This window comes from Platalea leucorodia (genome assembly GCF_965183815.1).
Source record: "Platalea leucorodia genome assembly, chromosome: 4".
Classification (NCBI taxonomy): Eukaryota; Metazoa; Chordata; class Aves; order Pelecaniformes; family Threskiornithidae; genus Platalea; species Platalea leucorodia.
In genome coordinates this window covers 489,079-513,546 of record NC_138826.1, presented here as the reverse complement: position 1 = coordinate 513,546, position 24,468 = coordinate 489,079, and the positions used below count along the sequence as shown (strand labels likewise).

The 24,468-nt window shown below is 50.3% G+C and overlaps 2 protein-coding genes across 2 annotated transcripts in view; one reads left to right on the top strand and one right to left on the bottom strand.

Moving 5' to 3' along the window:
- INPP5A (inositol polyphosphate-5-phosphatase A) overlaps positions 1–14,370 on the top strand; it is a 253,168-nt gene extending 238,798 nt beyond the window's left edge. Inside the window, exons 13-16 of the mRNA XM_082311162.1 lie at positions 8,305–8,416; positions 12,680–12,748; positions 14,053–14,140; positions 14,234–14,370. Of these exons, the coding sequence (XP_082167288.1) occupies positions 8,305–8,416; positions 12,680–12,748; positions 14,053–14,133 (262 nt within the window). The 3' untranslated portion in view covers positions 14,134–14,140; positions 14,234–14,370. The remainder of the gene's footprint in view (positions 1–8,304; positions 8,417–12,679; positions 12,749–14,052; positions 14,141–14,233) is intronic.
- A 4,777-nt stretch (positions 14,371–19,147) lies between these two features.
- NKX6-2 (NK6 homeobox 2) lies at positions 19,148–21,212 on the bottom strand (the record flags this gene model as incomplete). Its single annotated transcript, XM_082308498.1, has 3 exons — positions 19,148–19,396; positions 20,174–20,346; positions 20,798–21,212. 3 exons carry the CDS (start codon positions 21,210–21,212, stop codon positions 19,148–19,150), a joined length of 837 nt encoding a protein of 278 aa, XP_082164624.1.
- Between the last annotated feature and the right edge of the window lie 3,256 nt (positions 21,213–24,468).

Sequence of the window (24,468 nt, the reverse complement as noted above, 5' to 3'; positions counted from 1 at the left end):
AATTACCCAAGTAAGCAGTTCTGTTTGTTTTAAGGAATTGTGGCAAAGGGAAAAAGAGAGGAAAATCAATGAAGTAAAAAAGTTTTGAGGACTGAGCATTCCTGTATGCCATGTGTAAGGTGAGGATTACAAACTGTGCTGCAAGCAGAAAGTAAAGCAGATTCTGAACAGATTATGGTCTTTGCTGGTACCCAGGTCACTCGTTGTATTCTGGTCTGAAAGTGCTGTTGAAAAGGCTGGCAGTTGGGAACCTGAACCCTGTCCCACCTGTTGCCTCAGCTTTGCAGTAATTCTTTTTTCCAGTATTAGAATTTGTAGATTATAGCCCAAAAGTAACTTACTCTAAGCCAGGCACGTTCCCAGAAGAGACATTTAGCTCAATCACAGTCACATACAGTAACATCAGACTGTTTTGCTGAAACAAGCCAGCACTGGGTCCTTCCCAACAAGCCAGCGTTATTCATCATTACATTTATGCACGTGTAATAGTAGCAGTGTTACATACATTTAGTGGAGTACATTATTGTTATTAAAGCAATAGAGCGCGTCACTCATTGTCCGCTCGCTGAGGCACGCGTATTGCTGAATAATCCATTTTTGTTAGCTGGGCCTCTCCACGACACCGGTGTCGAACAGCAAAGCATAGCACGCCCGTTGCCGTTAGCCCTGTGTCAGCCTCTTGCTCGCAGACAGGCGAAATACCCCGCAGCGGGGCACGGCCGGCCGGCGGGATGGCGCACGCGCCAGCGCGCGTTGGCGTTGCCGCCGTGGTTCGCCCGTGGTTCGGCGTTCATCATCAGCGAGGGGAGGTTCTCTCTGTGGGGAGCTCTCCGGGCAGGAGGGGAAGGGTCAGTTGTTGCTTGCTGGAAAAAGAAAGGGGCTCTGGGTTTCTTGGTTTTTTTAACTGGAAAAGGTCCAGACTTACACTGGTGATACAGAAATGTTAACTGAAGCATATTGTAGACGTGTCTTTTCCAAAGGAGTATGTTAAGCCAAAAAGCAATATGCCTGACATAAATCCACAAAAAAACTTCAGAGGAAAACGTGGTGGTGTTAACCTTCGTGTTCTGTGTTGTGACCGGAGTTATGGCCTGAGTCCTGTTTACCCTTCTTGCCCCTTGCTGCGGGATTGCCTGGGTGACCCCCCTTTTTATTGTCACCTTTGACTCTGATTGTTGGTGGGATCACCATGGTGTTAGTGTAGCCTTTGCAAGTAGCAGCTGTTTAACGCATTGTACTTTAACTACTGTGTTTGCGAGACTCTGTTTACCCTCCTGATTTGGCTTAAGTGAGATGCGTATCATGGCCAGTTAGCTCAGCAGAGTGTCAGGAAGGCTTATTAGTATTTTGGTACATATGAAGCAGCTAATTTAATTCAAACAGCAATGTGTCTTATTGCTTAGCTTTAACTATCTGCTGCCTAAGATAAGCATATGAAGATAAATTACATGGGGTCATTTGTTAGGAAGAGAACTAAGGAACCCAAATCCTCCTCTCAGATTCAGGGAAATACAAAATGGCAATTCCGTTTGGGGGAAGAAACTAACGATCTGGAAGCTGACAAAAATGAGACATCATACTTCGACTGGTTGAATGACGTTTTACTGAAATCACACTCACGTACCAGCTCACAGCAATGCTGAGTTGGGACCTTGTCAATTAAAAATATCAAAATATTTTTATTTGTATCTTTGGCCTTACAACTTCTGAAGCACCGAAAGCTTGAACTGGCAGCCTACCTTCACTGTCCTTGCTTCTGGTAAAAGCATCTTAGACAATCTAAAAGTGCGTCAGCGCTAAAGATAAATTGGTCCAACCTTTTCTTACAAAATATGAAAATAGTAAATAATTTTCTGATGAAAAGTGGTTGGGATTTTTTCCCCTTTTTAAGTTCTCTCTTAATATCATATGTAAATAGAAAGACTTAAAGGTGAGAGAATGTTTAGTAAATGTGAGGACTCATACCCGAGTTCAAAAATAAAACAGACCGAATCAAAACTGTGTCTCAGCTCTTCTCATAAAGAGCTCGGTCTTCATCGATGCTTTATAATTCCAACCCATCTCAAATCTTTTCTATTAGAAACAATTCAGTGATATAAAATGTGGGGACACTTAACAGATGAGAACAAGTGGTCTGTGAATAGGAGGCATTTCCACTCCCTGAAACATGATAAAAGTTTGCCTGAACATCTGCATATGAATCTAGACATAGGATGCACAGTTTTTCAGAACGACCTTTATTGTACTAAACAGATTACATAGCTTACATTTCCCCACTGTTGCCTAGTGGGTGTTGTCACGCTTCCTACACCACCACTGGAAATGTCTTGACCATAGAAAGCAGAATCCCCAAAGCAACACCGAAACGCAGTGTCAGCAGCAGGGCATATTCACTGTGTTCGCTGTGTGCAAAAACGAGCTGGAAAGCAGAACTGCGTGTGACAGACAGCTTTTAAAGGTAATAACCCTCCAAAGTGAATTAATTGTTTCCTGTTAGAAAGTACATTTCGCCCATCTCAGTAACACATTTTATCCGTTCTTACACAAGAGAAGAGTTCATGAGGAGCATTTTTCCTGACTGGAAATGCCGGTTAAGGAGACATTCATATACACAGTATTGTTGGCTCGCGTTTCACCTTGCTGACAGGGTGGTTTATGATGTCGGGAGACTTTTCACCCTGCAGTAAGTATTTTTGTAAAGGTGACCAATCATCTCTGACAATACCCGTCAACAGCAGTAGTGCGGTAATATTACTGACACTCTTAATGGTTTCTTTTCCCCAAACAATGGCCAAGTAGCTCTCATCCTTGTTAACTGTAATACCAGTAGTTCGTTGGACAGCCTGTTCCTTACTAAAAGAGTCAGTTAACAATTCCTCGAAATGTTCGGTTAAATTTTGACAACGTTGAGCGTTATATTAATGATGTCACTTTAATTAGTACCTTTTGGAAGTTTTATTCAGAGAACCCACCTGACAGTAATCCTTCTGGTTAAATAAAATGAGTGTAAATGCAATAAAAGTTTGTGAAACAAGGTGGTAAAGAAGCTAGAAGGAGCATCTCGAGAAAAAATATACCCTGAACAACCGGAGATAAATCGTACAAGCTTCTCACATGGATGCTCCAGCTCCAGAACTGCCTGTCTATCCGTCATCCAGAGGTATATACAGTCAAAGTGTATTTTGTATAACTCTGCTGGCTGGCATACATGGAGAATAACAGACTACTTTGGCTATTAGTTATTCAGCTAACATGAGTGGTTAAGGTCCTACATTTCAAATTTGCCACTGTTTTAAACAGGGCAGAAAATTTGTTCCATATGGAATTCCTCATTTCTCCATTTGTATTTTTAAATATATATAATATAGTTTGTCTAAAAAATGTCAGTAACCATACTGAATACTAAAGTTAGGAAGTGTGTACAGTCTTAACTTATCTATAGCACCTGTACATGTTAGCATTATATCTATTTATCATTTATATTTCAGTGGTACCTAGAGGCCTTTATCTGTTATGTCATCATTTTTACATGAGCGCTTGCTATTCATTCTCAAGATCACTGTTTTCTGTGCTTTGCACAAGATAGATTGTGATTGAGGCAGAATGCTACTGAAAGGAAAAGACATTCTTTCCTGTCTAGTCATGGGACTGAGAGCTGGTTCTCCCTTTTTCTCTGCCACAGTCACAGTTCTGATGGTCAAGGCTAATAATGCATGCACAGAAAGGTGGCATGATGCTTACCCTCTGGGAGATTAATACTGGAATTTTTAACGTTTGATTATTTGGTTTAGAGTCCTTAAAATTATTTTTATCAAATCTGTAGTTCATAGAATCATAGAATCGTTTAGGCTGGAAAAGACCTTTAAGATCATCAAGTCCAACCGTTAACCCAGCACTGCCAAGGCCACCACTAAACCATGTCCCCAAGCACCACATCTCCCCGGCTTTTAAATCCCCCCAGGGATGGGGACTCAGCCCCTGCCCTGGGCAGCCTGGGCCAGGCCCTGGCAGCCCTTTGGGGGAAGAAGTTTTTCCCCATACCCAACCCAACCCTGCCCTGGCGCAGCTTGAGGCCGTTCCCTCTCGTCCCATCGCTTGTTCCTGGGGAGCAGAGACCGACCCCCCCGGCTCCAGCCTCCTTTCAGGCCGTTGCAGAGAGCGATGAGGGCTCCCCTCAGCCTCCTCTTCTCCAGGCTGAGCCCCCCCAGCTCCCCCAGCCGCTCCTCCCCAGCCTTGTGCTCCAGCCCCTGCCCCAGCCTCGCTGCCCTGCTCTGGCCACGCTCCAGCCCCTCCATGGCCGCCTTGGGGTGCGGGGCCCAGCACTGAGCACAGCATTCGAGGGGCGGCCTCACCAGTGCCCAGCGCAGGGGGACGGTCCCTGCCCTGCTCCTGCTGGCCACACCGTTCCTGGTCAATGTCAATGTCCCCCGGGCAGCTCCCAGCCGCTCCTCCCCACGCCTGCAGCGGTGCCTGGGGTTGTTGTGCCCCAAGTGCAGGACCCAGCACTGAGCCTTGTTGACCCGCACCCAGTGGCCTGGGCCCATCGCTCCAGCCTGGCCAGGGCCCTCTGCAGAGCCTCCCTGCCCTCATGCAGTTGTTTTTATCAAGCCTGTAATTGTTTATACAATTCATAGATCAGAAAATCTGTTAACTAGAATAATTAACTGACCTTTGAATTAAGAACTGCGAGTTCCTTACTTGCCTGGAATGGGTGTGTTAAAAGAGGCTGGACATGTCAGCAAAACAAAGCTATTTTAGTGCACTTGATAGTAGACAATCTTACACTTAATGTCTTTTGGAAGATGTGTATTACAAGAATAGTTCTGCTTTTTGCATGCACACAAATTCAAATGTACGTTATTCTTTAGAAGAGGCTATTTATGCTTTATTTCAAAGAAGCAGGTGAGAAGTGGGGTTGAAAGGAAGGAAAAGAGGAGATAAATCGCGAAGCCGCCCTAGAGAGAACAAAAAGTTAATAGTCAAATAGAAGCATGTATTAGCACACTTGTGTCTTGGTTAGCCCATTGCAGTCGGTGGAAACATTTTCCAGTGTCTTGAGTACCATCTTGAGTCTGTGCTACCTGGGCAGTTGCTGTATTGGAAGAAGCAAAATGAGTGTCGTGACTTTATGTCCCGCTTTTTCTGAAATACATGCTCTCCTGTTAGTTATCCTGTTGGGCACGCTGCAGCCTTCATGGTTCTGGGGCCAAGTTTGCCAGCCTCGGGAGATGTGTGTTTGCAGGGAGAGCAGGAGCATACCCAAAGACTGCATTCTGGTGGCAGATTCTGTGTACGAGACTGAAATTGAGAGCTGTTGTGTGTGACAGTTCTGAGGCTTTGGGCATTTTCCTTGTGTCTTTGATTTTTGCAACGTCTTTCTGTTATGGCAGCACCAGAATCATCAGCCTGGCTTCCTGAAATGCTTACGCGTCTGTCTGTCTCCTCTTTCAATTGCTTCTATTGACTGGTTTTAAATCCCATCGGCTGGTGGGAAGGCATCTGAACAAGGTAACGTCATGTAAGACACCAGAGTATCCATAGGGGAGAGAACCCTTAGAGATGCTCCAACCAAGTAAAAGCTTCAGAGTTCACAAGAAGATGACTCAGTTCTGGAAGCAGTCGCACTATTTTCATTCCACTCATTCATTTGACTACGGAACAGGATGATGGAGACAACTACTGGAGTATATGCTGTTTGAAAAGTTTTATTCTGGAATGATATACATTCAGCAGTATGTTTCATGAAAATTTCTTCAGTGACAGTCTTATTCCAGAAACCTCTAATAGAGCTTTTATTTGCAAAAATCTGTTTAATATAAATGGCATATAATAAACTAAACTGTCCTGTCCCCAAAACCTGTCAAGTCACAACAAAGAATCCCTCCCAGCAATTTTGAGTCATATTTAGCTATGATCAGTTTTTGAACCCATCTACAAAGGAAGCCTGCTTATTCCAAAGTATTTGTGACCCTTCGAGAGCATGAAGGAGGACAGCAAATAGTTTTCCTTATTTTTTGGGGGGTGTATCTAGTTAGTTTTTATTATGCCTGTGTCAGCATTTCACTAAGAGCGAGACTTGCACAAGCCGAAGAGGCGGTGGTGGAGAAGCCTTATTCATTAGAGTGCAGCAAGACAGAATGCTTCCACACCTCTGGCCTGAAGGAAGGATGCTGCCTTATAAAAAGAAGAGCTTGCCCCACTTTATTTTATTAAATTATTACCTACAGATCATTTTGTCTGGATAATTTTTGCAGCATTTATTTTCATCTCTGTCCCAGCCATTAGAAATCTGATTTGTCAAAGATCTTTGTAAACTACAGTAACTTCTTGACTGGGTGATGAGCGCTAAAGACCTTGAAAAATTGGCAGAAGTTTTCACCCTGTGAAAACGTTAAGATCAATAAAGCAAATTGATAAATACCATTTCACAGAATATAGGCTCTCGGATGAAATGCTCTTAACACAGAGCAGTAACAGATCATTCCAGGTACAGAACATCATACTTTAAAAGCCATAGAGTTAATGCTGTAAAAGGAAGGATTATATGAAATGTGATTGATTCTTACACCTTATGTCATAAAAAGTACCTTCAGTTATGTGGGGTTCTTGAGTAACTAAAGTAAGAGGCTACCAGAAAAAGTAAACCCCTAAATTGCAGACAAAGAGCTTCTACTACCAATAGTATTACATCATCAAAATATTTCACAGACACTCAGAAATAAGCTGTACTTCTGTATGTCAGTGAAGCAGCAAATTGAATTCTCATAATATGTTTTGAAAATGAGTCTTGTTAGGTTTGATGAGGTGGAAAAGGTACTGAGATCACTGGTTTGTTCCAATACGTTCAGTACGCTTTTCTTGGATGTTTGCCATGGCTAATCTTTTTAATGGCAGTGTAGCTTGTAAACCCATTTGGTAGAAAGCTATATGTCTCAGTTTCAGAGTATCACACCAAGTAGGGTGGTAAATAAGTTTCTCTTCAAGCATGCAAACCCTTTTGTTGCAATAGCAAAGATTGTATTTTAACACACATATCATGAAAACCTCAGTATTTCCTTTATGAATTCCGTGATGAGCAGAATAAAATGCAAATGTCATTTTAAATACACCCACACGTACTTATGTAGCGAATATGCACCAGCCGTATTTTTTTTGCTTAAAGACGTCTATCAAGGACAAACTTCAATTCATTCAGACTATTCAAATATTCAAGACATTGAGCCTGCCACAAACCCTCTGGATTTCTCGAAAACCCCTCTTTGGCTACTTACCCCTGCCATTTTGGAAATGGTCTGGGAAAACAGTGGGCCTGACAGCATGATGAGCCATCATCAAATTCCAAGCTCTATCATATTAAACCAGTGAGAACATTTGGACAAAATGAGGAAAACTTTGGCCTCCTGATCGTTGAACCAGAGGCTGCCACCTCAGGTGCTTTAGAGGACTTCAGCCTGTGGGCTCACACAGGCATGTTGAGTTACATTATTTTAGGCTGTTCTGTAGATTAAAATAAACAATTTCTGTTGCCTTTTAAAGCTAAGTTAGAATACACTGGAGATCCCATAGCCCATTGATAATGACCCCACGGCATAACTACCATTTAATCAGCTTCTATTCCAGATGTCTTTACAAAATAATTTATTTTTGTTAACACAATTTTATATAGAGGAACAGAATCTTATGTAATCAGCATCATTTTCCTTAAACCACATTCCTAATTCCTTGCTTCTGAAGAAATCCCCTGAAAAGCCTGCTTTCTTGTCATATCTTCCTTTCTGTCAGCCTTAGAGAATCCGTACAGGTGGGGTTTGTGTACAGCTGCAGAGACCCCAGTGCTCTGAACGCTGTTTTCTGTTAAATTATTCCTGGATAGCTCTCCTTGAGACAATCACGCAAAGAAATCCCATGAGATGAACCTTTTTTCCCCTAGGTTTCCCTTTTCATCTTCTGCCTATTCATTTTCCGTAGTCATAGCCAACAGCCTACTCTGTACTTGAGTTGTTGTTGAACTGATTTTCATACACGCTCACATGCAAAAATGCAAGGTAGGAGGTGAGAGTTTTGAAACTGTATGTGTCCTAACATGGTGGCCTAAAGTAAATTATAGATATGAGAAGAGAAATAGAGGAACACCACATGAGAAAGAAAGGGGGAGGAGAAAAGAAAGATAAAGAAGTATGACAGGCATCTGAAAGAGCTGCTTTTTGTCAGTTAAATTTTTTCATTACTGTGGTCATTCGAGCCAGAGGTTTCAGGCTGCTTTGCAAAAAGCTGCTGATGGCTGTGATTGTGATTTGTTTGCAGTTACCCGTACAGCGAGGACTCTAGCCAGGGAAAGCAGTACATGAATACGAGATGTCCAGCCTGGTGCGACAGAATCCTGATGTCCCACTCAGCCAAGGAGCTCATTCTGAAAGTAAGTACGGACCTGCAGCCACCCCACTGCCTCTGCGTTGTGTTTATCTTCAACAAAGGTAGGTAGGGCTGATAGACCTCTGCTTGTCCTTGAATTTTCAGTTGCTTGCAGCAAACGCTCGCCACGCTGGAGACAGCATACCATGGCAGTAATAAACTGTTATGCCTCCAGTGCTTTCCACCCGGGAATGTGGATTTGTCCCAGTTAACCCATTGGCAGTTAGCAAAGCATGAGCTTTCACAAACGCTTCTTTTGGTATCTGAGCTGCCAACACTGGCTGCCTGTTGTCTCTCCTGTGCTGCTTCTCTACTTGTCAGTGCTGTACTGGGATGTTTGTGAAGCAGACTGGGAAATTGTGCCTGCTTTAAAAAACAATAACAAAAAATTAAAAAGCCTCCATCAGTCCTCCAGTCCACTATACAGTAACATAAGTAACAGTACTGCTCTTACTAAGGATTCAGCACAGATGCAGACAAAGCTAGGAGTGGCTGCTGACTGAGGAGTAATGCTATTGAAAGAAAAACCTGTATAGCAACAGCTTGAGGTACCTGAGTTACAAGCGTGGTAGATTTAGGTTCCCTCAGTTGCTGATGGTGAGAACTGGATTTCCCAAGAATATGTCAGATCCTAGATGGGCCAAATCTCCTATCACTGTCCCCTGAATGAAGACAGAGTCTCCAGCAGGTAGGCTCCAAACTTTGGTACGCCAATCAAGTGCCTAAATTTAGACATTCCATTAGAGCTTTAAAAATACGATTGTGCAACATTTTTAGAACATATAGCTCTTCTTGGGCTTTTAGTGTATAGGGGTGAGGTAGACTTGGTGATGCTCTATCCAAGGTTAAATGACATAAATATAGCCCAGGAGCCTTCCAGTTTTCTTTTTCTCACTCTCCCCCTTACTCCAGTCTGCTCTCCTCCTTTTCTTGGGACCCCTGAACCAGGTCAGCTGGTTACGTACGCCAGCTTACACTGCCTCTGTTTTTTTCCGTGTGCTTGTTCATGACAACTGGAGACCCGTCCTGTTCAGGCTGGCTGTCAGTTGTTCTAAAGGACCAAGAACACATCAGGGAATTGGTGTGTGGTATAAGGAGATCTCAGCCATGCCTTTCTGCTCCGAGCTGAATTTTCCCTGCCGTGCTAGCCATGGCCATGAGTGCGATGCAAGAACGAACGTGCTGCGACTTCTCAGCACTGTTGCCTGGAGGTTATCTTGCTGACCAGACTGTGGGACTGTCTCATACATAACAGACTTACCAAACCCAGAATTGCCCAAACTCATGCGTCTGTATGTTTCTGTATAACTAATACAGTTTAATGGGAGTGAATTGGAGAAAATAATCTTTGCAAATAAATCCACATTCTATAGCTTTTTTTTTCTGTTTAAATTAATGAACCCCCTGAAACTTGCTTTCCTGAAGTTTATAACCTTCTGCTTCTCTCTCTCATCAGGGTTATTTATCTCATGGTTAGACTGTTTGCTCTGCAGTATGTAACTCACTGAAAGGCTGAGAACATTTTTTCCAGAGCTACTCAAATTTCAGTTCGATATACTTCCTCGCACATTTTAATGTGTAAGAAGTGTCTGCATGATATCTTGAAGTTTCGCCCAAAATTTTAGACAATGCATGTACTGCAGTATTGAATAAAAAAAAATTGTGAAGCTAAGAGAAATACAGGCTTTATAGTAAAATAGTAATGTCAAAATCAATGTTATTTGATCTTCTTATACAGAAATGTCATATGAAAAAGTGAGACTTTACCCAAAATATTACAGATAGTACTTGGTGCCCATGAAATTCCTAAAGAACAAAGGATTAAAACCATGGAAAGAGTGGCCAATGAGGGAAGATTTTTTTTTAAGCTATGAATAAGGAGATAGAAGTGTACACAAAGGCTTGAAGAGTGTAAACAGTACAGAGGGAAAGGAATTCGTTCAGATTATCTAGGGGGGTATAACTTGGATATAATGGGAGAAAAATAAACAAAGGAAAACAAAGTTAGAGCGTTAAAGAAATTGGTAACTGTGAGGTCACTTAGCCCAATTCTTAGTCTCCATGGAACAGAAACCCAGTCAGCTGGATCATTCAAAGCTTACATTTAAAAGATGCTTATAATTTTGTCTCTGCAGCTTTGCATTTGCAAATGACGAGCATGCAGTCTGGGACATCTCCAGAAATGCGTATGCAAAATTACAGATGTACATGAGGCCAAAGTGACATGGTTGTTTAACTCAGCGAGGCTACACCAATAAAGGAGTTAGCTTATCCAACTCAAAACCACACTGTAATTCTGGCCCATAAAACTTAATGAAAATATTCAGTAGAAAAGAATGCTGAACTGATAGAGGAAAGGGCAAAATGACCTTACAAGTTTTTGTGGTTCTGCACAGCAAGCAGCGTTTGCCTTGCCATTGAGAATTTATTCCATTGCAGAGACTTACACTTTGAAGCTTTAAAAGGAACTGCGAAGAAAGTAAAAGCAAATTTTAATTAACTGATTACACTGCAACAAATCCTTAAAATATAAATGTATATGAATTTTTAAAGAATTTTTGGTTGTAACCAGCTATTGAAAATTCTTATGCAGGTAATTATTTTGCTGTATTAATTTTTCTTATAGGCAAATAAAGAATTTATTTTTCTGTCTTAGCAATTCTATACTTTATTTCAAATAAAAATTGTAGTAAACCTGCATTTTAATCCTATGTAAAGAAAGGATAGTATGCACAAATTACCCCACTGTACAGTGTTCAGCTACACAGTAGGCATTACAGATTGTACAGACATGGGGCTGTAAACAGCTTTCATGCAACATCATCTATCATGCTATGGTCGGTTACCTCACCATCATGTTATTTTATGCTTCCTGAGCCCTAAAACACCAAAGGTTGCCCACTGCTAGGGAGTTGCGTTGATGCCTGATAGCATGAAGTAATGAATGCTCAGCCAAGTGTACATTGTTTCTGCTTGTGCACCGCTGTAATTTGTTTATCTGTCTAAAGATTATGCAGTTGAAAATCCACAATTTTATGCTGCCTTTGTAAATTATCAAGTCGCTTTTGATGAATGTATCCCCACTTCCGATGCTAGTGGCATTATGATCTTGAAATATTGGAAAGTGCTCATGCATACAATGCAGAAGGTTATGTTTTTATATTTTTGGCAGACAACCGTGCTATAAAGTAAATCTGACCTTAAGCTTCCTTACTGCATTACAGATAATTCAGTTTTAACTTTATAGTCCTAAATGCTACTGTTTATATAAAGTTATTGCCCAGTCAAACTTGACTGATTACAGATGAGAAAGTCTTGACTGTTTCATACAAAATAAATTAGTATTGCCAACTACTTTAAAGCACGTCTATGATTTTATTAGAGACTTGAGAGTGTGCAGATTGCAGATTTAATTAGCTTATAGGAATTGTTTAGCATAATAGGAAATTGTCTTGTATGGCAATGTATTTGTATTTATTCCTGAAGTAGTGTGCTAGAGAATCAAAACAGATTCCCAAAATCACGTTTATTGCAAATGGCAGAAGGATGGAGTACATTTTATTATTCATTAAGCTGCAAATGCTAAAGAAGTCAGTGTATAAGGATAAAGTTCAACATGGAACAAAATGAAAGCAATTCATAATGGAGACTGGAGGAATGTCATCTTCCATTTGCTGCTGATTTTCTTAAAATCACTTCATGCTTTTTTTCAGATGAAGAAATGTATCTCAGAAATGGTTAAAGATTATACTCGTAAACTGTAAATAATTCATCTCTCTGAACACTTAAAATCACCTATATGATGAAATCAAATGCTCTTATAAGGCAATGTGGATTGCCTTTAATTCGAAGAACAACATATATCCCACCTAATTCAATAAAAATTGTGTGTTGTTCGTAAAGAAGGACTAGCCAAATGTGCTCGCTGCATTTCCCTGGCCAAAGGCTGGAATGCAATCATGACCGAGTCATTCATTTCATCTATCCACGTGTTAGTCACTAAAATTTCTTGAGGTCCCAGAAGCAAGGAGTAGACGCAGGGACTTCGTGAGTTACTTTACATGGACAAATTGCACAAATTACTGCAAGCGGTACTGGACATAGACATCCTACATGGTCTTTCTCTGGAGAAGCCAAGCAAAGGTGTGTTAATATCACTTCATTCAGAAACTGGTTTGAACTGTTTGCGTTAAGTATTTCCATATTTCTTTCTGTAATCTGGAGGATACTTGCACTGACTAGTGTTTTGTTGTGTTTTTTTAACTAGTCAGAAAATGATGAGAAGATAGTAATATATGACCACATTGGGCCAAATGTCTGCATGGGGGATCACAAGGTAATTAAATCAAATATTTTAATATTGTATCTTCTAAGTCTTTCTTATTAGGAAGGAGAATGTATGCACTAGTTTCTCTTAATTTTATATTTAAGTCAACTATATCTCTGTCCTATTTTTAATTTAAAGCCTTGAAAATGTTTTGAAGTTGAATTCAGCTGAAATCAGCCAGTACATTAGAGTAGATACTTGTATGAGATCAAATATAGAACAGGATGATGTGCACTAGAATGAAAACATGACACAATACAAAATGAAGAGGGGCAACTGTCTGTGCACTTACGACTATTCTTGTAAAACAAAACTATTTTCATCAGGTTATCAAAATTGCTTCCAAAACATAGTTTCAGTTAATTCGGTGCCTAGCTGGATATTAGGAAAATAACATACTGGCAGTTCCATATTTAAGCAACAAGTGAGAAAAAGGATATAGAATTACATAAATACCAGTTGTTAAAGTGAAGAAAAAGACATTAATTTTATAAACAGTCTTCTCTGCTGAAGATACCAGATGGAAAGCTAAGTTAGAAATACAGCAAAACGGAGTATTTGCTTCCTTTGAAAGAAACCGATCAAGGAGTAGGAGGTAACCTCTGAAAGCCTATATAAAAACTATATAAAAACTCAACTAGCAACTTGCAAAAACTTGTAAACTGTACAACAACGGTAATGTATCAGTGCGAGAGGCAGTGCTAAGGCTCTTGAACGATAATTCAGTGATGGATAACGGGCAATTACGTGTGTATGCACGTATACACATAAATCGACATTCACAAATACATAGCTATATTTACTTTCATGGTCTGGTGAGACAGTGTTGTTTTTCTAAGGAGAAATGCGCTTAAAGACACTTGGTCCGGAATCACCCAAGTCAGATTTTAAAATGCAGAAGTTTACTAACTTCTCCAGTAAAATGCAAAGTTCGGTGTGTCAGCAGCTGAAGGACAGCCAGTTCGGAAACAGTCATTTTTTGTTTCCTTTGTCATCGGTGTCATTAACAGGAATTTTTTTAGCACGGCACTTTCAGTGGAGGTAATTCTGTGATAAAAGGGAGTTGTGTACGGGACCCAGTCCTCTTCCCACAGAAACCAGTGGCACATTTTCCCTTTGATTTCAATGGGAGCAGAGATCCGTAAGGAGCTGATGTAATTCTCTTGCGCATTTTGTAGTTAGATTAATCCAAGAAATTATTGCATCATTTCGTTTCCAGTCATAGAGGAATTTTTGTTGTGTTTACTACTGACTAAAAAAAAACTGTTTGTATTTCAAATGTGTAACTTCTATTTTTCCCTAACTTGCTGCAGCCTGTGTTCCTGTCCTTTCGAATAGCTGCTGGGGCAGGTAAACCTATTGCAAATGTGCACAAGTGTTGTGTCGTGCAGTGATGTGGTGGTAAATATCATTTTTTTCCTCTACGTTTATATTTTCTACATCATTTCCCCTGTGTTTATTTTTCTTTTTAAAAAACTGCCAATTCTGCAACAGGAAAAAGATGCCTACGAAATGAGAAGATTTTCCGTGAAACCACACTGTAGCAAGGAGGGGAAGGAATACGCAGTATACTGAAATAAATAATCGTAACAACTGTATTGATAAATCAAGTCCCGAGTGCCACATTTTTAGACTGCTGATCGTACACTATGCTTCAGCATCTGGACTCTGTTCGAGAAAAGCCTCACATACCTCACTGTCTTGTATGTTCATGTGACATCAAGTAGAAACGTGGAATTATTTTTTATATATATGTCACAATTCTGTTGCCAAAACTCTAAATAGACAGCAGAGATGTTATGTATTTTAGATTTCACAACTTTCAACTTTTAATAAGTGTTTGTCAATGTGGAAAAGCTATTTCAGCATATTATAAACTTTTAAAGGTGTCATGCCTAACATTATATATCTTTACCACTTTGGGGTTTTGTACATTGGATTGTATAGATAGAGATATTGATGGTTTTAAATGGTATTTTCTTTGTTGACCAAGGCTTATGGTTTGTGTTTTAGTTTTAGTATTTTTTCATTTTTATAATTTTTTTCTCATGTTATTTACTATACTGCCATGTTACATGGTTTTTGAATCACACAGCAGCTGCTTTCTATACATACATATATGTGTGTGTATATATATGTATGTATGTGTATATATACACAGATATATAAATAATTTATAAACCTGACCAAAACTTACGCTAAATATACTTTCCAGTATGAATGCTTGAGAGTGCCATATCAGCAGTTAGTGTCGGAGTCTTAACAGGTTTAGTTAAGTGTACATCCACAACCAACATTTATATAAGAAATAATATATAGCAGTGCCATCCTGGATACAGATATATATAGCATACTATATAGCACATATATTAGCAGTTTCACTTTGTTACTCCTATAATCCCTTCTTTCTATGTAATATTAAGGATTGAATGTGAAGTTCTTAGCTAGGTTTGGGTGTAACTTTCCAGAATTTTGTAAACTGTTTTTGTCCGTCTTTTGTTACTGTTTTATGGTGCCAAGTATTCTATATTGAACCAATAACAACATGGGAGAAGAAAATAATAGTCTGCTTCAGGTAGCAACTGTATTGGACACCGACTGTATTTATACAGCGTTAAAGAAAAAAAACCAACCTGTAAATTTTCCTGGTTAGTAGCTCCGTGCAGCCTACAATATAATCTCGTTACGAACATTTTTCTCCCACCACTAAATACAACATTAAAAGGTGATTAGGGAGTCTGTTGATGAAACACAAATGTATGTTTTATTGATTTAATTTAGAACACTACAGAGTTCATGGACTGCGTGATGGCATTAGATTGATGCTTGATTTTGGTATAAATCACTACCATTGAAAATGATTTGATGTCCGCTTGCAGAATGTTTTCTCGACAGCACAGCCTGGGTTCATACGAAGTACCGTTGCCCAAAGGGTGTCTGCAGCTCTGTATTGTTATTGTGCCATGTTGCATTATAACCACACAGTAATTCTATTTAAGCGAACTCAACTCATGATAACTTTGAAGGCCTTTAGAAATGAGTACTCTGGTTCTCAAGCAATAAAACTGATCATGGTGAATATGGCTGTGTCTGTCCCTTTAATGTGGGCACCGGGGATTAGGGAAATTATTAAATTGTCACATTTCTTATTAATGAGTTACCTTTTAATCTCCTGCCAATTAACAGGGGTATTTTTCACATGAAAACCTGTGTAATAGAATGCAGTTCTAGTGTTAATCAAAACACAATACAGACGGAGGAAAAGGCATTTAGGAGTTCGTATCAGAGGAAGAGTGCTGATGTACAGCGAGTACTGCAACTTTATGAGCTATTCACGAGATGCCGGTCCCCAGCAGCTCAACAAATACGCCACCGTGAGCTCCTTCGTGATCATCTCTGGTTTTAGAAGAAAAACACTGCCTTTTCAAACTCGGACTGCAGCCTCATTTATAGATAAACTCACCAGAGCTGTAAATGGCGAGACCATAAATGCGCTTAAGCCACCCAGAGGCGTTAGGTGCACAGGTGAGCTGTCAAGGTAATTTGCTGAGAGTCTCGAATTTAACCCACAGAAATTCATAAAACGCAACTTTAGCATTTAAACAAAAACCAGAGGCGTTATCTCGGGAAGGTGCGAGCTCGCTGGGAGAGCAGGCCCGCCGCGGCGTGCCCGGGCGGCATTCCCCGACGGCGTTCCCGGCGGCGTTCCCGGCGGCATTCCCGGCGGCAGAGCGCTGCGAAGGTCAGCGAGCGGGGGCCCCGCTGCCGGGAGGGCTCCGGTGGCCCCGGCCCCGGCCCCGGCCCGCCCGGGCACTGCGGCCCCGGCCCCTCCGGCGCGGGGCCCCCGTCGCGGCAGGCGGCTCTCCGGGCGCCGCGGTGCACACCGCGCGTAGGGAAATGCGGCGCGGAGCGGCTGTGAGTAATCCCACCGTGAAGTGCGGGTGGTTTTTACCCTCGCATTTTCCCTTAGGAGCCAGCAGAACGGCTCCGGTTCTCCGCGGCGGTGCAGCCTCGTGTCTCGGTACGTGCAAAGCCGGAGGAAGATGGATTCCTAACGGGATTCACCCCGCCCGTAACCGCGGTGCGGCTCGGGTGCGGCCTCGCAGCCGCTGCCCCCGGTGAGCGGGAACCCGCCGGGCGCCCCCTCCCCGGCCCGGAGCTGCCCCCCGGAGAGGCGAGGATCTGCCCGGATCCGGCAGAAATGAACCAAAGCGAGCGACGCGCACGGCCCGGAGCGGCGGCAGCTGCGGCCGGGGGCAGCGGCGCTCGGCGGCCGCCAGCGGCAGAGCCGGGCCGGAGCCCTGCGGCGGCTGCGCGGCGGGGAGGCCCCGGCCCCGGCCCGGCCGCGCAGGGGGGCGCGGAGCGCGGCCGCGGCCGCCGAAGAAGGCCAGAGCCAGAACCGGAGCCGGTCCCGCACCTCCGCGGAGGCTCCGCGGCCCCTTCCCGCAGCTGCGCGGTGGATGAAGGGCGCCGTGCGGGGCCGCGGCCCCCGGCACCGACAGCGGCGCCGGCCGCGGGCCCCGAGCGCTGCGCGGGCCGCCCGGAGGGGCTGGCGGGGCGGCGGGGCCGGCTCCCCGCGGCCTGGCCCCCCCGGGCCGTCCGCATCCCTCCTCGGTGCGGGGAGCCCGGGAGCGCCGGCCCGGCCCGGCGCTGCGGAAGGCGGCTGCGGGACGGGAGGCACCGGGCCCCGCGGCTGCCCGGGCCGCCCCAACCGCTCCGCGCCGGGGGTCGCTTCCCTCCGCCGGCTGCCGGGCGAGTGCAGCAGGGCCGGCCCGCAGCGCGGCCGCTGCGTTTGCTCGGGCTGGGAGGCAGGAGCGAGGACATGGGAAGACGAGAATATCTCGTTCATTTAAAAGAAAAAAAAAAAGGCGAAAAAGGCGGCTTGACAACGCAGCTGGCTCACGCCCGTCAGGCCTCGAGTACGGCCGAGAGGAGAAACGCAGAGCCTCGGGCAGCTGCGAGGCGGCCCGCGGCGGCGGGGCTGCCTGGGCCTGGTCGCGGGCACCTGCAGGCGCAGGGACCGCGGTGCCCGCGGGCCGGGGCTGAGGGTCCCGGGCTCGGCCGCAGGGCGAGGCGGGGAGAGCGCTTGCAGAGCCCCGGCGCTGAGCTCAAGGAGTTCGCCCTCGGGGCGCTGTGCAGCGGCCGGGGTCCGGGCAGCGCGGTGGGACGTGTCCCGGCCCCAGCCTCCCCTCCCCGCCGCAGACGCCACAGCCTGCCCGCGGCCACCGAAGCGCCTTCCCGTGCCGGGAGCCGGCGCGGTCTCGGCCCCCGCGCAGGGCGGGCTGCGGGCTCAGCCCCGTCTCTCTCCCTTCCGAGGGCGGGGGCGTCCCAGCTCCGGGTGCCCGTGGCAGAGCGCCCCGGTGCCGTCGGGGCAGCGTCCTCCGCCCGCGCTCGGGGCGCGGGGCTCTCCCGCCGCGGCGCCTCCTCCCCTCCCTCCGCGGAGCGGCGGGGCCCGGCCCCCGGCTGCAGGCGCCGGCCGGCGGGGCGGGGAGGCGGCGGCGCCCCGGTGCGCGGCGGGGCCCGGGGAGGCCGGACCACGGCCCGGCGCCGCCGCCCCCGCCGCGACCCCCGCGGCTCCGCCGGGGCGGAGGAGCCGGGGCAGCCGCCCGGGGCCAGGCGAGGGCAGGCGCCGGGCGAGCGGGTCGGGCGAGAGCGGCCCTAAAAATGAGGGGCCCCGGAGCAGCAGAGCGACGGCCAGAAATTACCTGCAACAGCTCCGGGGAGCCCCGGCCCTGCGCTCCCCCGGCCGCAGGCGAAGCCTCCCCCGCTCGGCAGCTGAGCAGGACGGGGACCGACAACGAGCAACGCGGGAAGAAACGCACTGAAGGAGAAGCTTGTTAAATAATTTATTGATTTATACAAAGTGTTTCCAACCCGTGTGGAGACATTATTCGATCCCAATGTAAAATCAAGTATCCTTTTTTCTCTCGTGCTTTTTTGGGTTGTTTTCTCTTTTGATATTATTAAGCATAAAATCCAGAGGCAGGAGAAATCAAACCGCCAAAACACTGAGTGGAGGGAGGGGGTGAAAGAAAACAGCCGTTTTTACACTAGAAATATACATCACAAAATCTGAAATTTACTATGTACAAAGTGGCTGAGCTCGGATTTGGCGACCCATACAAAACGTAACAAAATCTGATTGTTAGGAGCAGGAAATGGGCGAGAAGGCTGAAAGAAAGAGGGGCGAACCTTAAAGGGACACGGAACGAAAACCAGAGAGTTGGAAAAATTCCTCTGAAATTTACATCGATGAGAAGGAAAATAATTTCATAACTTATTCTGTAAAAAATATATACATTTCACATACATCTTAGGCTGTACAACACACCACTTTAAACATCCAGTGACGATTCGCCTCCGTCGCGGTGCCTCCCAGGGCGGCAGCAGCCGTCGGCGCCCGCGCCCTCACAAGGTGTCCGAGCTGGTGCTGCAGGGGCTGACGAGGGCCAGGTTCGTGGATTTGTGCTTTTTCAATAGCCTCGTGATTTTTTCGTCATCTGAGTTGGGGTCCAGGGGCTTGTTGTATTCGTCATCGTCCTCATTGTCCGAGCTCTCCTTCAGCTTCTCCGTCTCCGAGTCGTGCTTCTTCTTCGCCGAGGCCATCTCCGCCGCGTGCCGCTTCCGCCACTTGGTCCGTCTGTTCTGGAACCAGACCTGGGCACCGGTACCGGCACCGGCTCAGCCCCACCGCTGCCCGCGCCCGCCCCGTCCCCTCCCGTCCCGTCCCGCCCCGTCCCGCCGGCGGCAGCGGCCCCGCACAGACCCAGGGGCCGGAGCGCGGCGCGGCCGCCGCTGCGCAACAGAAAACCAAACCGCAACCAGCTCGGCCCGGGCAGCGCCGGGGAGGGGGTGGCCGAGAGGCGCTGGGGTCACCGGCCCGGCTCCTCCGGGGGTGCCGCCGGCCCAGCCGTGCGACAGCAAAAGCAGCGGCTTCGCGGAACAGTCGTCTGCTGGAAACGGGATGCGGTGGCCAGAAAAATAAGTATTGCTGGCTCCCGGTGCACTTCAGCGCTTGGGCGCACCTGAAGTCTTTGCTAAGCCATTTGCGTGGCTACGCGAGGTGAAGTTGTGCCAATTACCGGACGCTGTCTCCGTTGGAAACTGACCCATTGAAAGCAATTACCTGCGGGGGGCTTTTTGGTTTGGGGTTTTTTAAAATGATTTCTCTTAAATCGTTTGCAGCACAAAAGAACTCGAAACACAAAAGAAGTTGTGTAGAAATTGGCCGAAAATCTATGCAATAGCCGAACGTAATTTAAAATATAATTGACCTTAAAAAAACCCACCCTGTCCGGCTGTGCAGTTTCCGTGGTCGCTGACAATCGCTGCAAAAGCAAAACCCGGCGGCGCCGCCGCGGCAGGCAGCGGGAGGCGGCGGCGAGCGCCCGCGCCCGGCCCCGGCCCCGGCCCCGGCGCACCGCGGGCACCTACCTTCACCTGGCTCTCGGTCATCCCCAAGGAATAGGCCAGGCGGGCCCTCTCCGGTCCTGCCAAGTATTTCGTCTGCTCGAAGGTTTTCTCCAAAGCAAAAATCTGCTGCCCAGAGAAAGTCGGCCGCGAGTGCTTCTTCTTGCCGTCCTTGTCCAAAACCATCCCCGTCTGAGCTGAAAGCGGAGGAGAAACAGCTCCGTCAGAGACGGGGTCCGCACCGACCCCAGCTGGGAACCGGGTCTCCGCCCGGCGCTAAGCGGGGAGCGGGCTGCGGCCGCGCTGCTTCGGGCGTCCGCCGCCGCCGGCGCTCGGGCGGGTTCGGTCCGGGGACATCTCCCGGCGCCGCGGCGGGCCGAGGCGACCGGCACCGGCCCGCCCTCGGGCCTGCCTCCAGTCCGCCGCGCCCGCGGCCTCCGCCGGGCCGTCCGCCCCGTCTACCGCGCTCGCCCGCCGGCCGGGGCGCGGGGCCGCCCTGGCTCCCGGCGCGTCCCTCGGCGGCCCGCAGGGGCGGCCCGCGCCTCCCGCCGGCGGAGCCGAGCCGGGCCGGGCCCGAGCCCAGGCCGCCCGCCGGGGAGGCACCGCGGGCCGCGCTCCCCGCGCCCCGCCGGAACCGGCCGCACTTACCGGGACAGGCGAGCCGGGGGTCTCTCCAGGGAGAGCCCTGCACTACTCCCGGCCAGAAAATGGGTGGCCGCCCCGGCAGCTCCGCTAGCGGCTTCGGGTACCGGGAGACGGCCGCGGGGTTGAAGTACATCCCCGCCGAGGCCGCCAGTCCGTTGATGCGGGGCAGCCCGCCCAGGAGGTTGCTGGCGGTGCCCACGGGCCGCCCCAGGATGTCGCTTATTCCGTGCGGCGTCCCCAAGGGGAGCTGCGTGTTGAGTCCGCCCAGGGCCGGCGCCTTGAAGCCGGAGGGGTTCTGCAGGGTGTAGGGGAAGAGGGAGGTCTTCATCTCGGCCATGTTGTGCAGCGCGGCCAGCGGCGTACTGCTGAGGACGAACGCGCTCTGGCGATTAGCATCCATCTGCCCCACCGCTAACATTTGCGGTCATCAACGAACGCGGGTCCGTCTCCAAGCGCGCCGGCAGCTGCTCCCGTGTAACCAACCCCAGGCCGGGCGCGCCGGCGGCGGGCGGGACGGCCTCTGCTCCGCTCGCAGGTTCAAAGCGACAGCAAGTACCAAAGTTTGCCGGCAGCGGGAAAGCCCCGGCGCTCCTCCGCCCGCCCCCGCAGCTCGGCGACGCGCACCGCGAACTTCCAGGCTGGAGCGCGGAGAAAGCCGAGCCGCGGCAGCGCGGCGCACCGGCGGAGAGGGGCTCCGGGGGAGAACGGCCCCCCGCCGGCGGAGCGTCCCCGGCGGGCCGCGGGTCCTGCTCCGCGCGGGATCCGGCGGGAGGGGCCGGCGGGACGGGGCCGGCGCTGCTGGGGCGGGCGCCGCGGGGCTCGGCGCCTCGCCTGGGCCGCGTGTCCGGCGGCGGCAGCGGGGACCTCCGCGCCGCGCCCCGGGGCGCAGATAACCGCGCGGGCACCTGCGAGCCCCGCGCCCATTGGGCGGCCGCCTCCCCGCGCCGCCGCCGCCGCCCAATCGGCTGGCGGCGAGCGCCCCCACCCCGACACGTCACCGCCGGCACGGGCGGCCCCCGGCCGCCGTGGGCGCGCGCCCAGCCGCACGTGGCCGCGCCGCGCCCGACGGGGCCCCCGCCCGGGCCGGGCCCCGCCGCCCCCGCCGCCGCCGCCCCGGCCCCGCCTCGGGCAGCGCCGCCGGGGCCAGCGCCGCCGCGACCCCGCCTCGGGCAGCCCCGCCGCCGCGCCGCTGCCGCCCCGGCCGCTTGCGCCCCGTTTTCCGCCGCCCGCGGTGCGGAGCGGCGCGGAGCGGGCGCTCGGGGAGGCGGCCACGCCTCTGCCCTCGGCTGTGGCCGACCTGCCCGCGTCGGCGGGGCCGGGAAGGCGGCCCGCGGGGCCCGCCGAGCGCCGCTCGGGTGCGGAGGACGGCGGCGCTGCGGGGAGCGGGCGGGGGTTCGTGCCCACGGCCCCGCTGCCTTGCGCCGGGCAGTCGGTTCCGTCTTCAGCGGCGCGGCAGCCGTCCGCTTGCCTTAGAGGCGAACGTTTAAGCAGGGTTAGAGAAGCGATCTCCGTCCCGGGAGTAACTGCTCCGCTCCGCCGCCTTTGTTGCCGGCTGTGAAGCGCGGCGGCACCGGGGGTTCCCCCCGCCGAGGGCCGGCGGAGAGGCAGAACCCCGGTCTTTAAAGGGAAAAAATGGCTCTTAGACCATCGCGGAGCGAAGCTCGTTCGCACAAACAAAATTACCACCGATATTCTTCTTAACCGAAAGCATGCTTACTTGTCAAGCAAAGAAGAATTCGGATGGGAGATTTTTAGAGAAAATAATTCCGGAAACGGGGTTTATAGCGCGTTCTTCGTCTTACAGCCGCCTTCACTGCGGTTCTGACGCGTTGTTAACCAAGGAAAACATTAACCACAACAAGTGGGGAATTAAAACCTTTCAAAGTGTTCGCAGAGTAAACATGAATCGGCTCCATCATACCAGAGCAATTATTAAAACGCGCCTTCCTTTGGATGTAGTTATGTCTGTCGTCAGAACCGTTTGCAGGTGAACGGGGTTTCGTTTAACCTGAAACAACAGCCCTAATGTCAAAGTAAGTTTGGGAAGCAACTACTCGGGCTCGATCAATGATCTTTATTTGCAGTCGCTGTAACAGCCTGCGAGTCTTGTTATGTGCATCCTCGTAGCGTAACGTATAAACGTGAGATTAAAACCGGCGCTGCCCTAAAGAAGGTTTAACAACGACTTCATTGCTTTCCCCTCTCTCTGTTGTAAGCAGCAGCAACGAAGCAAGCAGCAGCGGCTTTACCGAGGACGGAGCCCCCCCAGCTCCCTGTCCAGTGCCGTGTCCGCAACGCCTGCGTGCGCTGGGAGGGGGCCGGCGAGTGCCGCCTGCTCCCGCCTCCTGCGGCGCGGCTCCGGCTCCCGCCGCCGCGGGAAGCTGCTGAAGGCGGCCCGGCGGCGGGGCGCCACCGGCCCCCCGCAAGCCGCCGACCCGCCCGGCGCTCCGGGGGCGGCCCGTCCCGGGCGGGCAGGGGCAGGAGCGGGGGCAGGAGCGGGGACCGGCGCGCCGCCCCGCCCGGGGGCTGTCGCCGTCTCCGTTATCGCCGTCTCCGCCTGCCTGAGCCTCTCCCGGTCGCAGACCGCCGGGATTCCGCCGGGGCGGTCCGCGCTCTTCCCCGTCCCGCCGCCCTCCCCGCCCCCGGTGGCGGCGCTCGGGGCGGCGGAGCGGAGCCGCCCGCGGGTTTTCCGCCTCCGGACGCGGACTGCCCGGCACCGGCCGCCTCGGCTCGGCCAGCGGGAGGGAAGCCTCTCCGCCCCGCTCGGGCGGGGGCCGGGCGCTACGCAGGGGCAGCGAGCAGCCGTTCCCCGAGGAGCAGGCCCCGCCGGGACCCCGCTGCCTGGCACGGGACCGACGGTAAGAGCGCGGCCTCCGCCACCCCCGCGTCGCGGGGCAGGACCGACCCCCGCGGCACGGCACGGCCGCCCCGACGGGCTCGTTCGCGGCCGGGCTGCGAGGTGGCAGCGGGGAGCGCCCCGCTCCCCCGGGGCCCCCGGGGCGTCCGTGTCCCGCCTCCCCCCGCTCCCGCGGGACGCTTCTCGGCTCCGGCGCCGGTCGCAGCCGGGAGCGCGCCGGCACCCGACGCGCGTTACCCCCGGCACCGCGGCGGCTGCGTGGCTCTCCGGGGGCCCGCTGCCCCGGCGCCCCGGCCGGCAGCAGGCGTCCAGCAGCGCGGCCTCCGTGCCGGCGGCCCGGCCGTGCGCGTCCCCAGGGGCAGATCCGGAGCTCGCCTCCCGCTCCCGTCCTCTGCGTTAAACCTCGCGGCAGAAGAGTGCTCCGAGGCCGGCCGATCGTTTGTATCTGTCATCGGTGACGCTTGTTGCACAGTAACGGTACGCGTGTCCTGCTCATTGACTTCCCCGCGATCTAATACCCCCGCTTTCCAGGTGGAAACGCGTGGGGTTTATCTCTGATAAAACTGCTGTTGTGTCTTTTCTTCCGGCGCTCCGACGAGGAGGGGCACCGGAGGAGGCTTCCCGCCTGGCGGCCCGCCGCCCCCCGCGGGCACCGCCAGCAGGCACCGCCCGTGCGGTCCCGCCGCCGGCTCCGGCTCCCCGCCCCCGGGCGGGCCCCGCGTCCCCTCCTGCCCCGCCGCTCCCGCTCCCCGGTGCCGCGGGTCCCCGCCTCTCGGCCGGACTGCCCCCGCCCGCAGGGACGCCCGAGTGCAGCCCC